A 14,087-nucleotide genomic window follows, 5' to 3' on the forward strand; every position below is an offset into this window, starting at 1 on the left:
TTATTTTTAGTATGAATGGCTGAGTACAGTAGATATCAATTCCTACATTCATTTCCCATTAAAAAATAATATTACCTCTATTATCCCTGCTTGGCGAACAGATGGAGAGAGGGTGGCCTCGAGGTCATATGTCAGAAGAGCTTTATCCCATACTGCTTCATGCTCATATGTTCTTATCCTATTGTAAGTTAAAGATTTAAATTTAAGTTCCTTACTGAGAAATGAAACCAATTACTTTAAGGAATAAAAGATTATTAAAAATAATACCGTGCTAAGGGCTGTAACATTCTTCCTCCACCACAACCATAGAGACTGTCAGGCTCTCCAATACTTTTATATATGTCCATGAGAAGGTCCTAAAAAGTACACCATAAAATAAAGAGGTACTTTTTTTGGAACTAGTTCAGGTGAACTTTATACATACCATGTACTTTCATAAAGACAGGCCGAGGCCATTGAGTTCACTCTGAGCACAGGTAGAACTTTCAAACATAGTTTTTCAAGTTCAACTGGACTAGTTTTTAGCTCGGATGAGACTTAATATTTATACAAAAAGGCTCAAAGATTATTTAAGCACAGACAAATACCTGTAAACTTATGCCAGTTTCTTTACTCTTTTCATTCAAAATAGCAATAGTTGATTTTTCACTTTCGTCTTCAAATGTCAAACTTTTAGCTGCTTTACAAGAAGACCTAGAAGAAATGTTTGAACTGGTGAAGACAAATGAATTTTCACACAAAGAATTAAAGAAATGATTAAAAAAACATGTCAGAATTAAGGTACATATACCAAATGCAAGACCACTTCTGTTATCTTTCTAGGTTATTCAAAACAGCTCTTACCAGAATAGAAAACAAATCAACTGAATTGTGAATATCAGCATCAAGGGTGTTTTTTTTTGCTTAGTTGGCTGGTTTGTTTTTGTTTTTCAGAAGCACGTAATGTCTAATTTTTATTAAATCAAACTGCTAATTTGCTTTTGTGACTGCCTGAAGCAAGAACGCTCTCTTCTGTGAAAAACAACCATAGAACATCTTAATACCATACTCTCGTTATATGTTCTCTGACTTAAGAGTTATCTGTGGGCAGAATCAAGCTAGCAAATTAGTTCCGTATTTGATCTTGCTATAGCAGAAGTCAAAGATAATTGTGCATTATGTAAGAAAGTTCCCTCTATGGAGATCAGTAAAGGATCAGTTCTACACTAGAAATTATGAACGAAGTTAAAACTACATAATTCTGGTCAGAATACTGTAGTTTCTTTTTTCTCTTGCTTCAATTTTGAACATAATTTAACCACTGGGACACTATTCATTACTAGAAAGAAAACCTGAATAGTGCTCTATTTAAAAAGCAAGACTAAATCAAGTACTAGCTTTAGCCAGCTTCCTCCAGAACACACATAAACACTTCCTGCTTAGTAATTACAATCACAGTGATTTTGAGTGTGCCACATGTAACAAACTTGCAAGGTTGGGATCACTTCAAAGCACTGGCAGAGATATTTTAAAAGTCAGTACAAAAGACTGAACATTTATTTTAAAGCTTCAGTGACTTTTCATGTAATAAAACAATACTGGAACACACAAAGCATGATCAATCTTACGGACATTTCAAGAAACTGCTTTTCTCAGGGCTTACCTTTCTTGCTGTTTGTCTATATTTATCTTGTCTGCGTAGATTTCTGCATAGAGCAGGGCTGTGAAGTGAGCAGCACAAGACTGTGCTGCTACAGCAACCTCAAGATAATTCAGATCTAGCCAGAAGCTGTCATCAAAAACTGTACCTGATTTTAAGAAAAGACTTCAGCACTATTGCAAGAGTCAATGTGTTTCTTTCTTAATCTAGACCATCAACAGATCTCAACACATAATTAAAGCCAAGCAACATTTTGGAAAGCCATAAGTCACCTTTTTTGCCTCCTTAAGTAATCAACAACAGCAAGCATGGTTCGTCGAGATACTTTATCCAAACTTCTAGGAACATGGGTTTCTTGCTCTAGGATATATATTCCAAAAGAGAGAAAATAATTAACTTGTTTCTTAAGTATCCTTCACATTGCATTTGTTGTCTAAGATCATTTGCACAGAATCACATTTAAAAAGACCTCTACCATTTTTTCACTCCTGTCCCTGAACTAACTGGAAGTTTATAAAAACTTATTGCCTGTCTTCAAAAACAAGTAAGGATACTGATCTAGTCTTTATGGCCACGCTAGGCAGAATCTTTAAAAAGAACCTTAAATATATATACTACCATTAAGCTCATTTACAGAAATCTTAGTGTAAACTGAAGCCTTCCCTTCACCTCTCCAGCAACCTGAAGCTTGTATGACTTGCCTGTAAAGATATTGTACAGACTCATTTCTTTAATGAAGGAGGAAGTTGAAAGATATGGCAGAGTAGCTACTGAACAAAAAAAAAAGAACATTAACATGAAATTACTGTGTTTGTGTCAAGTAAGGGCTAGGCTTAGCTAAAAGAAACACATGACTTCAGATCCTGAAAATCAGTTCAGTCATATTAGACCATTCCCACAGTCCAAAAATGGAGATCTCTTTAGACAGATTTCTTCTCAATGCAATAACAATCTAATTTGAAAGGACAGTCGCTGGCTTGATTAGAAGGTACATCACAGTGAGACAAAGCAATTCAAAGTTATATCCTCAGGCTAAAAGAAAGACCAATAAATCTCAGAATCGTACTTTCTTTCAATTAAAACTTACTGCCTTACTCAAACTCAGCTACAGTTCTTTTGGATTACAGCTTCCTTTCTATCTGCTGGAATGGAAAAGGCCCCTTTAAAGTATAGGGAGGCCAACAGCAAGATCAGGCAGATGTTCAAGCAAGAGTTAATTTTTTTTTAAGGGGAAAATCTGTGAGAAAATTGCCTTTATTCTTTTTTTTTTTTTTTTTTTTTGAGGAAGGCAGAAAATGAACTGCCACCCAGTGATTTTAAGACAGTTCAAGTTTCAGTCTAGCAGCTCATCCCATCTGGATTCAGCAAGTAACAAACATTACTCAACTGAGAATAAGGGAAGAAGCTATAGAGAAAAAAAACTTGAGTCCTGCCAATGAAAAAGATTCAAAATCACAGATATCTCTACTGATCAAATAACTGGAAATAACTTAGAATTCTGTCTGCCTACAAGTGTGCATCACATATTTGAAGTCAGAAGACAGTAACTTTTTCAAGACTAGAATGCCTCTCTCAGATGAAAGAAAAACATTGTGACATTACCTGAGTCAGAACTTGGTGGTGTAGCAGACCTACTAGATGAGGCAAATCTGCAACAGGCAGTAAAAAACTTCCGTACATGAACTGACAAAATATTTCGCCAAGATTCATTTGAATCATGAAGAAGGATATCGTGAATCAGGTATGGAAGCAAAGTTTGGCTCAAGTCTGTTTTCACCTAGAATAGAATTATGCACAGCAGTTGCTAAGAGAAGGAACCATAAGCCCTTTTTTTCTCAGGTTATAACCAAACTCAAGAGCCTAATGGCCATTCTACTTTCTTACTGAAAACTGAAATGTACTGACTCAGACACAAGACTGAAAACTATTCAAAACAAACACAAAATGCTTAAGAAAGAATAGGAAGTACACAAAAAATGTGTAACCCTCAATAGGGCTACACTACCCTTCTGTTAATATAATCATGTAGAGACGATCTGATTACGATTCTCACCCAAATCTCATATTTTAAGAATGTATTTAATGAGTATGTGCAGTATCTCACCATCTAATATCCAGTTTACCGTTAAGGAAAAGTAGCAACACAATAGTAGACATTACTATTTGATATCTAGTTGAGTAATCACATGATTTTGTGCATCACCACCCACAAAGGTCTGTGTATCATTCAGCTCACCTCACACAGTGGCTTCATTAACTGGAGAACTTCATTTTGTACACCTCCACTGTCCAGTATTGAACGAGTTAAATTCTTGATCCAGGTTTCATGACTTTCCCCCAGAGGAATCCACAGGTTTGTGTCATCCAAAGCTTCTGAAGAAGCTTCTGAATCATTAGCTGGCATTGCTAAAACCTGTAAGGAAAAATATATACTGCAAATATAAATAAATGCACCATTAAAACTACATATATACATATATATTCTGCAATCTGCAGAGGTTAAAACATATTAAATATGGACTGTGCATGAATTACTTTGATCAAGTTTGCGCATGCAAGTGTAAAATTACACAAGGAAATCTGAAAGTACTAAAAATAAAACGATATCACCAACAAGGCCATGCTAGATGCTACATTTACACAGCTACAATTACACAACCTTTTTTCTGACCTACTTTCCACCAAGTTTCTGTGTTCAGCAGTGGAATCCTGAGAAAGAATGTATTAGATTACAAAGTAGGTAATCAGAAAATGTTTGTCTAGTAACGAAAGCATACAGCTTTCTAATATCATATTGGTAATTTCCTACATAAAGAAACCCCAAATGCTAAAATAGAAATGAAAAATAGGAGATGCCCAAAAGCAACAGCATTTGCAATCAGCAGATGAAAAGACCAGGCCTTGGATTCAGTAAAGTCAATTTCAAAAAATATTTTCACATTTGCTCTTTTTTATATTTATTTCTATGCTTTCTCTACCCTTATGACATATAAATAAGGTTTATCAAATAAAGTACCTTCTTCTTAGGCATTCTGAAAGGCTGTAGATAGATTAGCATGGGATCACCTTTATTTTTGTAAACTTCCCAAAAGTCAATGCCAGAATTGGTAGCTAATATGTTTTTCAAACAGGAAACAGCAGCAGCTCTAACACCAATACTGAAAGAATAGCAGAGAGTATTATGATTAATAACTTCTTTTAGCTGTTTTACTTTCAAAGTCACCTTTGTAAATGTGCAAGTCAAAGAATTCCATAATCTAACAACGTGTGTCTAATGAGACAATGTTTGTGAATGTGATATGCCATCCCATATTTTGCTTTAAAGAAAAGCCTCAGGATAAACACTACAACATAACTAACCTCTTCTGCACAGAAGAAAATCTAACTAAAGAATCCTAAGTAGAGAATTTCTGACTTAACTGAGTATGTAATGTAAGCCTTGGGGAAGCACGTGATTGGGTATTAACAGGCATGATCCAAACACGTTTGCAGATGCAAATAATATGTAACTTAACAGCCCCTACTAAACTTTGAACTAAAGAAACTAAAGAAATAAATACACTCACCAATTATCTGTTAAAGCAGTATTTATTTGCGTTAACATTACGAAGACCCACTGAAGCTTTCTGTCTTCAAGCAAGTCCACCACTTTAGAATCCAGTGCACTTTCAGCATGCTGGAGAGCTATGGTGGAGAAATCCATGGGACCTATTTCTCCCAAGCAACCTCCAACAGCCTCTGCAATGAAGGCAATTTTGCATTCTTACATAACACTAACACAAAGATTTGTCCTAAAAAGTTGAGACAACTCAATCAGTATAAACCATTTCCACAACTGAGATTACCATGGGATAAAAGCTACATTTATAAATAGACACTTGAGGAGCTGTATTATTAAAATCACACGTATACAAGTTTCACAGCTTAAGACTCATCAGTAACACAGCTGTCTTTTCTAAGTCAGTTTTTGGATACTACATATGACTCTGAATTTTCCATAATTCTGGATTTGGTTTAAATAAGGCACAGACTTTATTTTTGCTTGTGCCCAAATTACTAAAAGCAAAAGGTCACAATCGCAGCCACCAGGAGAACCCAATTTTCATCCACAAAGAGGATGATAAACAATCGCCTGCAATCACAATAAGAATTACTACCTGTATTGTACTTTAAAATGATGCCTCAATGTGTTTGTCAATTTATAGAAACACATGACTGCATACAAGGAAAAAAAATGACCCTAAAATCTTTGACAAAATAAAAATGGATACTAATTTCCATCAGAAGGGAACAAAAATGTATTTCCTGCTCTTTCTTTCATACTCATCATGCTTCCTGAAAACACTTCCATCTTCTACAACCCTGCTTTTAACAACCAGAACACATAAAGAAAAAACTGAAGGTATAGGGTTGCATTTAACAAATCATCTACGGAAAGATGGCACAGGAAAGACTGAAAGATACAGCTAGCAGAGGCTAGAAGAATGCTGTATATATACAGCTAGAAGAATGCTGTATGATACTGAAGTAAATGTGAGCTGAAATTACTCAGCATTCGTCACTTGTTAGTCTTTTGGGCTAAAATATACCTCAAGACAAAAGTTCTCATTATGTGTGTACACAGATGTTCTATGCATCAAAACACCCCTTTCATGGAGGTAAGTCCCACTGGAAGAAGAGGGGATTTGGATTTTAGCTGCAGTCAAAACACTTTTGGTGCTCAATGTAAATGGCGAGGATCATTTTAGTGATTCACAAGAGGCTTTAAAAGGACAACTATTTTAATTTTCTCTAAAATATGCCTTCCATATTTTCAGTTCTCTTCCATCCTTCTTGCTGTTTTTCAGTCTATTAATTAACCCATATCCATGCAGAAGTCTCTACTGAATATAGATCAAACTAAGATCAAAACTGATGACAGTTTACATTATTTGTCAAAGCTGTTACATACAGTGACCGAAAATAAGACACACCATTCTAACAAGGGTGACTTCTAACAGCTAAGGCAAAACAGCAGTGGGAAGAAATGTTGAGAACTACTACTGTTTCAAATAGGCTTGCAATGACAGCACTAGGAGATCTGTGGGACTAATGAACTTACCCAGAACTGCTTTTTCACCTGCATGATTAACTGCCATCTTGGACAGCTGCAGTAAGCTCACCACAAGCTTCACCATTACAGAATCTTCTGGTTTTTCTATCATTCATACGGAAAAATAAGACAACAAAAACATCAAAATGTCATTTTTCTAGTTCTTTAACTGCTGACATGTAACTTAAACTGGTCTTGTACTGGAGTGTTAATGGCTGCTCCCTATTCAGAATTTCAAAGACCTGTTACTACTCAATCACTTTCCAAGCTTACAAGGCCTAGATCCTAGATTACTCAGGCTCTGCTCTCATGCAAGTAGTTCCATGAAAGGTTGTTGTCCTGTTACTGCCTTTTCAAGCAGAATTTTGAGACTGAAACAGTAAACGATATTCAAGATGTAGATACATAACAACATTAGGTCAGAATACTGTTCTTCCTCAAATTTTACTCTGCCTTTATCTACAGTGAATTACATCTGCTTTTTTTTGGTTTGTTTTCCAGTGAGTAAATAAAACTAGCAGATGCAGATTTGATGTAGAGAAGAAAAACAAAATGACTTTGTTACAAACATGTGAAATCCAAAACAGAAAAGAATCGGGAATGGACTAAGAGCTGAAACAGAACACTGGGATACAGCAAGGTTCAACTAAACTAAATCCAATCATTTTTAAACTTCTGTGAGATTTACTATCTAACACACTGTGTCTTTCCAAAATCTAGCTTCATTACATTTAAAGGAGCAGGGAGATTTATATATAACTAAGTTGAGCAGCCATAAAACAATGTATCTACGCTATACACTACCCCAGTCATTCACAATCATATGTGATCCCACCCCAAAAGCTGGATGGGCATTCTACCCTGTTAGTTTCATAATACTTAATTTAATAATACACTCTGCAAGAGGTGTTTCAGATCCTGTATCAATGATCAATTATATTCTATTTTACATGTGAAATGATAATGAAGTTACATTGTTGAACATACAAAAACTAGGACAAATAATTCACTGTCAAATTAGAATAGTTCTGTTACTACACATCTAAAACCTGACAAAAAAGAAATAAAACCCATAACCAAATATCTGTACCCTGAAAAATCTTCAGGAGGTCCTTCATCTGATCCTTATATTGCTCCAATTGTTTGCGTAAATCATACAGTCCTTCAAGTCGTGTTAGGGGCAGTGAATCACAAACACTAACTGAGAGAAACCGATTAATTTCCTGAAAAACAACATTTTGTTTAAGTTCATTAAACACAGAAATAAAAGCTTTAAGTAAAGGAATGTTTCTCAGCAGTGCACAATATATTAATTAATGCATGCAAGATAAGAATGGAGACCCACAGTCTCTTACAGTTTCTGAAACAGGCAATAGAAAAATTACTCATCTACTTTACATCTGTCTCAACTGTACATACAGGTCAAAAACCACTTTAAGAAGAAAAGTTTGTATTGAAAAGCCACTATGTGATGAGATATAATTTAAAATGTAGTTACCTCCAAAAGAGAATATGGTCCTTTACTGTATTTTATCTTCAGTTGAGTTGTTCGCAACTCTTCAAAAGCAGGATGTTCAGGAAAAGGATCTAAGCGTTTGATTGCTTGGTAGAGATATTCATTATCCTTATTGTCTATCACCAGGTACTTCAACAAGCCTAAGACCTGAACATAAAAAGCAAATGAAAAGCAAAACAAAAAAAAGATAAACAAATTTGAGCCATATTTCTTACCTACGTTACAAAGTCTGCATTTCCTGCAGATCCAATAAACTGCAAACTGTACAAAAAACTGCTAAGATCATCTATTTACATTATTAAAATCTGTAAAATTTTCAGAGGCATGAGGAAATCACACATATTCTGAAAAGGAGCTTTTGCTACTGCCTAACTGACACTAAAGAACTTATTACCACAGCCTGCAGTTTTATCCTGCCTTTTGATGATGCTGATTTCAACTATTGTTCAGCACAATCATCACAATATTGGTTGTGATTCAGCAACACGCTGCATCCAGTCATTCTGATCTTACTGGGTCACAGAATCGGTAACCTGAAATCTTGAGAAACACCTAAAATAATGATTTAATCCCCAAACCATTGAATTCTGGCAGAATGTTTCATAATAGGTTGATAATTTAAATAAATACTTGTATGATGGACCATATAATCCTTTGCGAAAATGCTATTTTCTGCTTTACTCACTAAATACTCACTACCAGCCGAAATGATAATGGACAAGGGATAAATACAAACAACAGCAACTCGAACTTACCTGCGGCTGAATCTTAGGCTGGTCCACAGCAAGAGGTATTAGCGTTCCTACAATAGCATGAAGGTGGCTCTCCAGAGCGTCATTGCAACATGTAACTGCAGTGTGGCAAACACGCTGAAGAAGATCACAACAGAGTGAAAAGCTGCGCATGGATACATCTCTGAAGATAAGGGGTCTGCCACAGGAAACAAAAAGTGAAATCAAAGAAACAAAATAGTCACTGTCTCAAGTATTGATCCATTATGCAATAGGGAGGAAGAGAGGAAAAGGAGCAATACAAATAATCTTTAGGAGAGCAACCGATTCTAAACTTAAAACTTAACAATTCAACCAGCTCTAACCAAGTCAGAAATTGACCGACTCACTGTAGTAAATGGAGTACAGTGCATGAAGGAAAATACACAATCAATAGGAAAAAAAATAAATAATCAAAAAGGCTTTCAATTATTTGCCCGAACCATTCTGACAGAAGCAGAACACTGATATTATCTATAAAATCTCTCTCTTGAAAAACAAGAATCCTTGTTCAAACCCTAAGGCTGACGAAGAATAGGTTCTCTCTATCTGAAGACAAGCTAAAACAACATATGCTGACATTCACTCACTTATAAGTGAGAATATAAATGTTAATATTCTTTAGAAATCCAGAAAAGACATTTGAAATGTGTTTTCTTTGCATTTCACTCCAGAATTTGAATTTTTCTCCTACATCCTTTAAATTCCCAAACACTCTTTTCACCACCAGAATCTCTTAACAGCTTTGATTTCTACAGTTTGACAGCCAATTATAGTTCAGAAATTCTGCAGTATAGTGAACGTTTAAATACAAGGATAGCACAACTTAGTCCACATTTTATTAAGAGTTTTAGTCTTAAAATCCCAAATTGTCAAAAATAAGCAGTGTAAGTTCAGATTTCATTTCTTTCTATAAATGAATTAACAACTAAGAGCAATATAGATATGAAAGGTTACAAGAACAAGGGAGCACAGACAACAAAGGTGTGATTACCACACTTACCTGCTGCTGATGTGGTGAATCAGGGTATAAATCACATCTCGGAGGACAAAAGCCCACGCTCCTCCTAAACCATCTTTTATTTCTTTGAGTAACAGACTAACAAAGAAGTGATAAATTACAAGAACTCTGTGCTTCTTGTATATATTGTTTGTATCCGACGCATGCTTACAAAGGGCTAGCAGAATTTTCTGGAATGAATCCTAGAAATAAATAGAACTATTATGAATCATTTTTCATAATGTCAATAGAATCATACTTCATAGCAAGAAAAAAATCTAAGTGATAGGGATATAAATATATATACACAACAAATTCCACTGGTTGGCAATACTAATTTCTCTGCTCATACTTAGACAAACACACTTCAGAAAGTTGTTTTCTTTATCTTATCTTTAGATTGTTTATGGACTGGCAAAGTAAGTTGAGCTTTTACAACATGTGCAGTAAAACAGCACAGTCTCCGAAAAGATACATTTCTGAGGAACTGTGCTAGAAGACAGGAAGATTTTTAAGATTTATTACAAGGGATATGTAATTTTATATACCTTCCTATGCACTGTTCATAATTAAATAAAATGTCTAAAAATACGATTATTTCATTACCATTAAGGGAAGATAATTTTAATATTTCAATTGTAGATAACAATTAGATACAACTCTCTAAAAATAATTACTTTAGAATGTTCTTCAGACATGTGTCAAAGAAATAATTTGCATCTAAATAGTGTCTGATAGGCATGAATTTCCCCAACCTCCAAAATAACTCCAGTTATTCACTACTGTATATGTACTATACAGTACACCTATACTTCAACCCTGGAATTTCAGTATGGTTATCACATCCCTGTACTCAGAACTGGTTCCTTTGCAGTAGATGAACAGAGAAGTTCCTAAGATTGGATTTTTCCTCAACTATACACAGTGAAAGTGTCTAGCTAAACTAAAAAGTTTCCAGAAGAAGAACTTTATATTGTAAAGGAAAAATTAGACATTGTGACATACTTACAGGGCTTTTAGAAAGAACTGCAACGAGACTTTTTAGTTTGCTTTTATGACAGTTGCTAATGTGGTCCAGGGTTGCCTTAATTACGTAAGAAGGAAAATGAGGAGGATTAGGAGCAGGATCCAGTTCCCTGAGTGAATAAACAAGAGGTGTTTGGTTTTTTACCAAGAATCAAACCTCATTTGTTAAATAAATCTCATGGAATAGATGCGTAACTCCTAGAAGACTTGCTCTGCTTTCAGTAAGTCAGAAGCTCCAAAAACATCTTATTTCGAACTGCCCGTTGCTCCTGTATGGCAGCATTCTAGATCTCTTCTTCTTCTTTTTTTTTTTTTTTTTTTTTTTTTTTCAATGCTCCCTTATTATTAAAGATTATACTGCTAAGAAACCAATCATTATTCTTATCTATGGTACTTTGTAGGAAAATCTAATTGCAAGTCATGTGGTGAAGCTTCTGCATTTCTAGTTCTGGGAACAATTTGCCTGAAACAAACAAAAAAAAAAACAACCACAAAAACCAAACCATTAAAGGCTCATAAAAATTAAGACATTTTTGACATTTGATTATTGCTATTAGCTAGGAATGAATTTATTTGGCATAGCTTAAGCAATTTCTTTACCAAAGGCAAGAGCAGCCGCAGCCTTTGAGGGAGCTCCTAAGACAAAATCTGCTTTCACTTTTCACTGGCTACTAAACATTTAGACCTTTACAGGAAGGACATTAAAACCTGACTGATTTTACAGACAGTAAAATTCCACAGGGTCCAAGATTAAACTGATCTAACATACAATGAACTTCTCTTGCCTGCTTATTCATTCTTTCAATTAACTGAACTATTACACAGAAATTCTCCTTACTGCTGTTGGGGAATAACTATTTGGAAATTATGCACACAGCATATCATTACAACTGAAAATAAAGTCCTTTAATTCTCAAATTCAAAGTTACCAGAGAATCATAGAATCACTGAGGTTGGAAAAGATCATCCAAGATCATCCAATCCAACCATCCGCTATGATCTATAGATAATCCCTCACTAACTCATGTCTCTCAATACAACAACTAAATGTTTCCTGAACTCAAAATGCCTGAAGGGCAGATTTTAATGCATGATGCTATACAAATGTACAGCATTTTGAAAATCAACAAATACATACCTTATGTATTTACTTAGATGAGACCCCTCTTCTGCCTTAGTGTTTGGTGGATCATGTAAGGTCATGAGCAGTTCAACCACAATCTCTGATAAATTATTATGAGATAAATTGTCGATTTGCTAGAGGGGAAAAACAGTGTTTTAGTATGAAAAAAAATGCAGTCAAAGTAATTTAAATTTTCTTTACCATCAGAGGAAATATCTTTTTGTCTGGATTCTCAATTTACTAAAACATCAAAGACATACAATTTATTCAGAAACAACTATTGCTCAGGTCTGTTTTATGACAGTCAAGCACAACAGTCAGCTTTTATTATATATATATATATATATATATATATATATATATATATGTATGTATGTATAATTACTATATATATATAATATATATATTAGATTATTAGATTATATATATGTATATATACATATATGTAATTAAATACTAAACCACCCTGAATTCATCTGTTATATTTCAGGCCTGTTCAAAGTCATGCAACTCAATTTACACATTCAAAACAGATACCTGTTTCCCTAAGCAGTTTTCATCCTTGAGCACATCATAGACTTTAGAAGCTGTCTCTCTTTGCTCTGCAACTTCCCTCTGACCATGGCTTTGATTGGCAAAATGTGGGAGGATATTCACAAGTATCCTGGGAAAACAGTCTGCCAGAACTTGCCTCCAGTCTTTTCCAATCTTGCTACCAAGTGATTTCACATCTTCAAACTGACTTCTAATCACCAGGTGTGGAACCAAAACTTTATAACAAGACCTACAAGCAGCAAATACATTTTTAAAATCTCCTTCAATAAAACTTCTGAAAACATCTCAAGCACAATATAGCAGCTATAATTGCTCTACTTGATCCTTCTATAATTAAACCTGCAATAAATGTCTTGCTATTGCTATAAAAAAAAATCTTTGCAGCGTAACTTTGGTATCCAGCATACTTGGAATACAAGCTGCCAGTACCTTTTCCAACAATAAATGTAAATACATTTAGATATACAAAGACCTCTGTTGTAATCTAGATAAATCGTTTTTGTACAGAAAATTTACCTGTAAAATTCCTCAAGACCAGTACAGTTCAGAAGAACATAAGGAAAGGCAGACAGGCTATATCCACTGTCCTTTATTTTCAGCCACTCCACCACCAGATAGTCCAAGTGTGATGTCATGAAATCTTCTATATTCTTATAGCCAAAAATGTCAGATATTTTCTTCAAAACCTGTGCATTAAATAAGATACAGTAGTGTGCAGAGTATGCAGTATTATGGCATTCTGAAAGCACTACACCTCACAGAATCACAGAATCACCTCCTTGTCTTTCCTCTGCTTTTGAATGCATATTTGTGCAACTCAGTTCCTATTTAGCACAAGCTATTTTTACTTAATTTTTTTGAACTGCTGTATCTCTGAAAGAGGTAAACAGGAATTACATCTACACTGTGAGAAGTAGCATGCAAAAAAAAAGGACAAAGCAGTATAAATTTTGCTGGATAAAGTCTGCACATAGAAGTGGTAATGAATAGGAAAGATGGGCTTTTAAGTATCACGTTAGTCATACATTGCAATGGAAAATTTAACAACTTCTAACACTAACAAAAGCACTTTGTACTGCTACAATACTGCTTTACTTAATTTACAACCTAAATACAACATGGAATTTTTTACTTGCCTTTTTCACAAGGTGAGGTTCTAATCCATTCTCTTTCACAGACTGGCAAATAGCAAACAAAGCTTGCTTTTCACATACAGGACTGCAGCATAGAACCATGGTTATAAGCATCAGCAAAACTGCTTTTCTATTACACTGTTTGTCCAAAACATCTTCGGGACTTGCATCACCACTGATCTTCAAATAAAAAATAATGACAAAATTATAAAAATTATGTTAATGAAATCTCC

The 14,087-nt window shown here is 34.7% G+C and overlaps 1 protein-coding gene across 1 annotated transcript in view; it reads right to left on the reverse strand.

Annotated features, from left to right (window-relative positions):
* The window catches only part of ATM (ATM serine/threonine kinase), a 49,957-nt gene that overhangs the window by 18,582 nt on the left and 17,288 nt on the right, over positions 1 to 14,087 (reverse strand). The window contains exons 23-42 of the mRNA XM_015852238.2: positions 13,858 to 14,034; positions 13,238 to 13,407; positions 12,704 to 12,950; positions 12,182 to 12,300; positions 11,027 to 11,153; positions 10,021 to 10,220; positions 9,003 to 9,177; positions 8,230 to 8,394; positions 7,822 to 7,954; positions 6,741 to 6,836; positions 5,206 to 5,377; positions 4,656 to 4,797; positions 3,876 to 4,052; positions 3,242 to 3,416; positions 1,912 to 1,999; positions 1,856 to 1,862; positions 1,643 to 1,791; positions 588 to 693; positions 268 to 356; positions 76 to 178 (exon numbers count right to left, since the gene is read on the reverse strand). Of these exons, the coding sequence (XP_015707724.1) occupies positions 76 to 178; positions 268 to 356; positions 588 to 693; positions 1,643 to 1,791; positions 1,856 to 1,862; positions 1,912 to 1,999; positions 3,242 to 3,416; positions 3,876 to 4,052; positions 4,656 to 4,797; positions 5,206 to 5,377; positions 6,741 to 6,836; positions 7,822 to 7,954; positions 8,230 to 8,394; positions 9,003 to 9,177; positions 10,021 to 10,220; positions 11,027 to 11,153; positions 12,182 to 12,300; positions 12,704 to 12,950; positions 13,238 to 13,407; positions 13,858 to 14,034 (2,817 nt within the window). The remainder of the gene's footprint in view (positions 1 to 75; positions 179 to 267; positions 357 to 587; positions 694 to 1,642; positions 1,792 to 1,855; positions 1,863 to 1,911; positions 2,000 to 3,241; positions 3,417 to 3,875; positions 4,053 to 4,655; positions 4,798 to 5,205; positions 5,378 to 6,740; positions 6,837 to 7,821; positions 7,955 to 8,229; positions 8,395 to 9,002; positions 9,178 to 10,020; positions 10,221 to 11,026; positions 11,154 to 12,181; positions 12,301 to 12,703; positions 12,951 to 13,237; positions 13,408 to 13,857; positions 14,035 to 14,087) is intronic.

The sequence above is a fragment of the Coturnix japonica genome, chromosome 1, assembly GCF_001577835.2.
Source record: "Coturnix japonica isolate 7356 chromosome 1, Coturnix japonica 2.1, whole genome shotgun sequence".
NCBI classification, from domain to species: domain Eukaryota; kingdom Metazoa; phylum Chordata; class Aves; order Galliformes; family Phasianidae; genus Coturnix; species Coturnix japonica.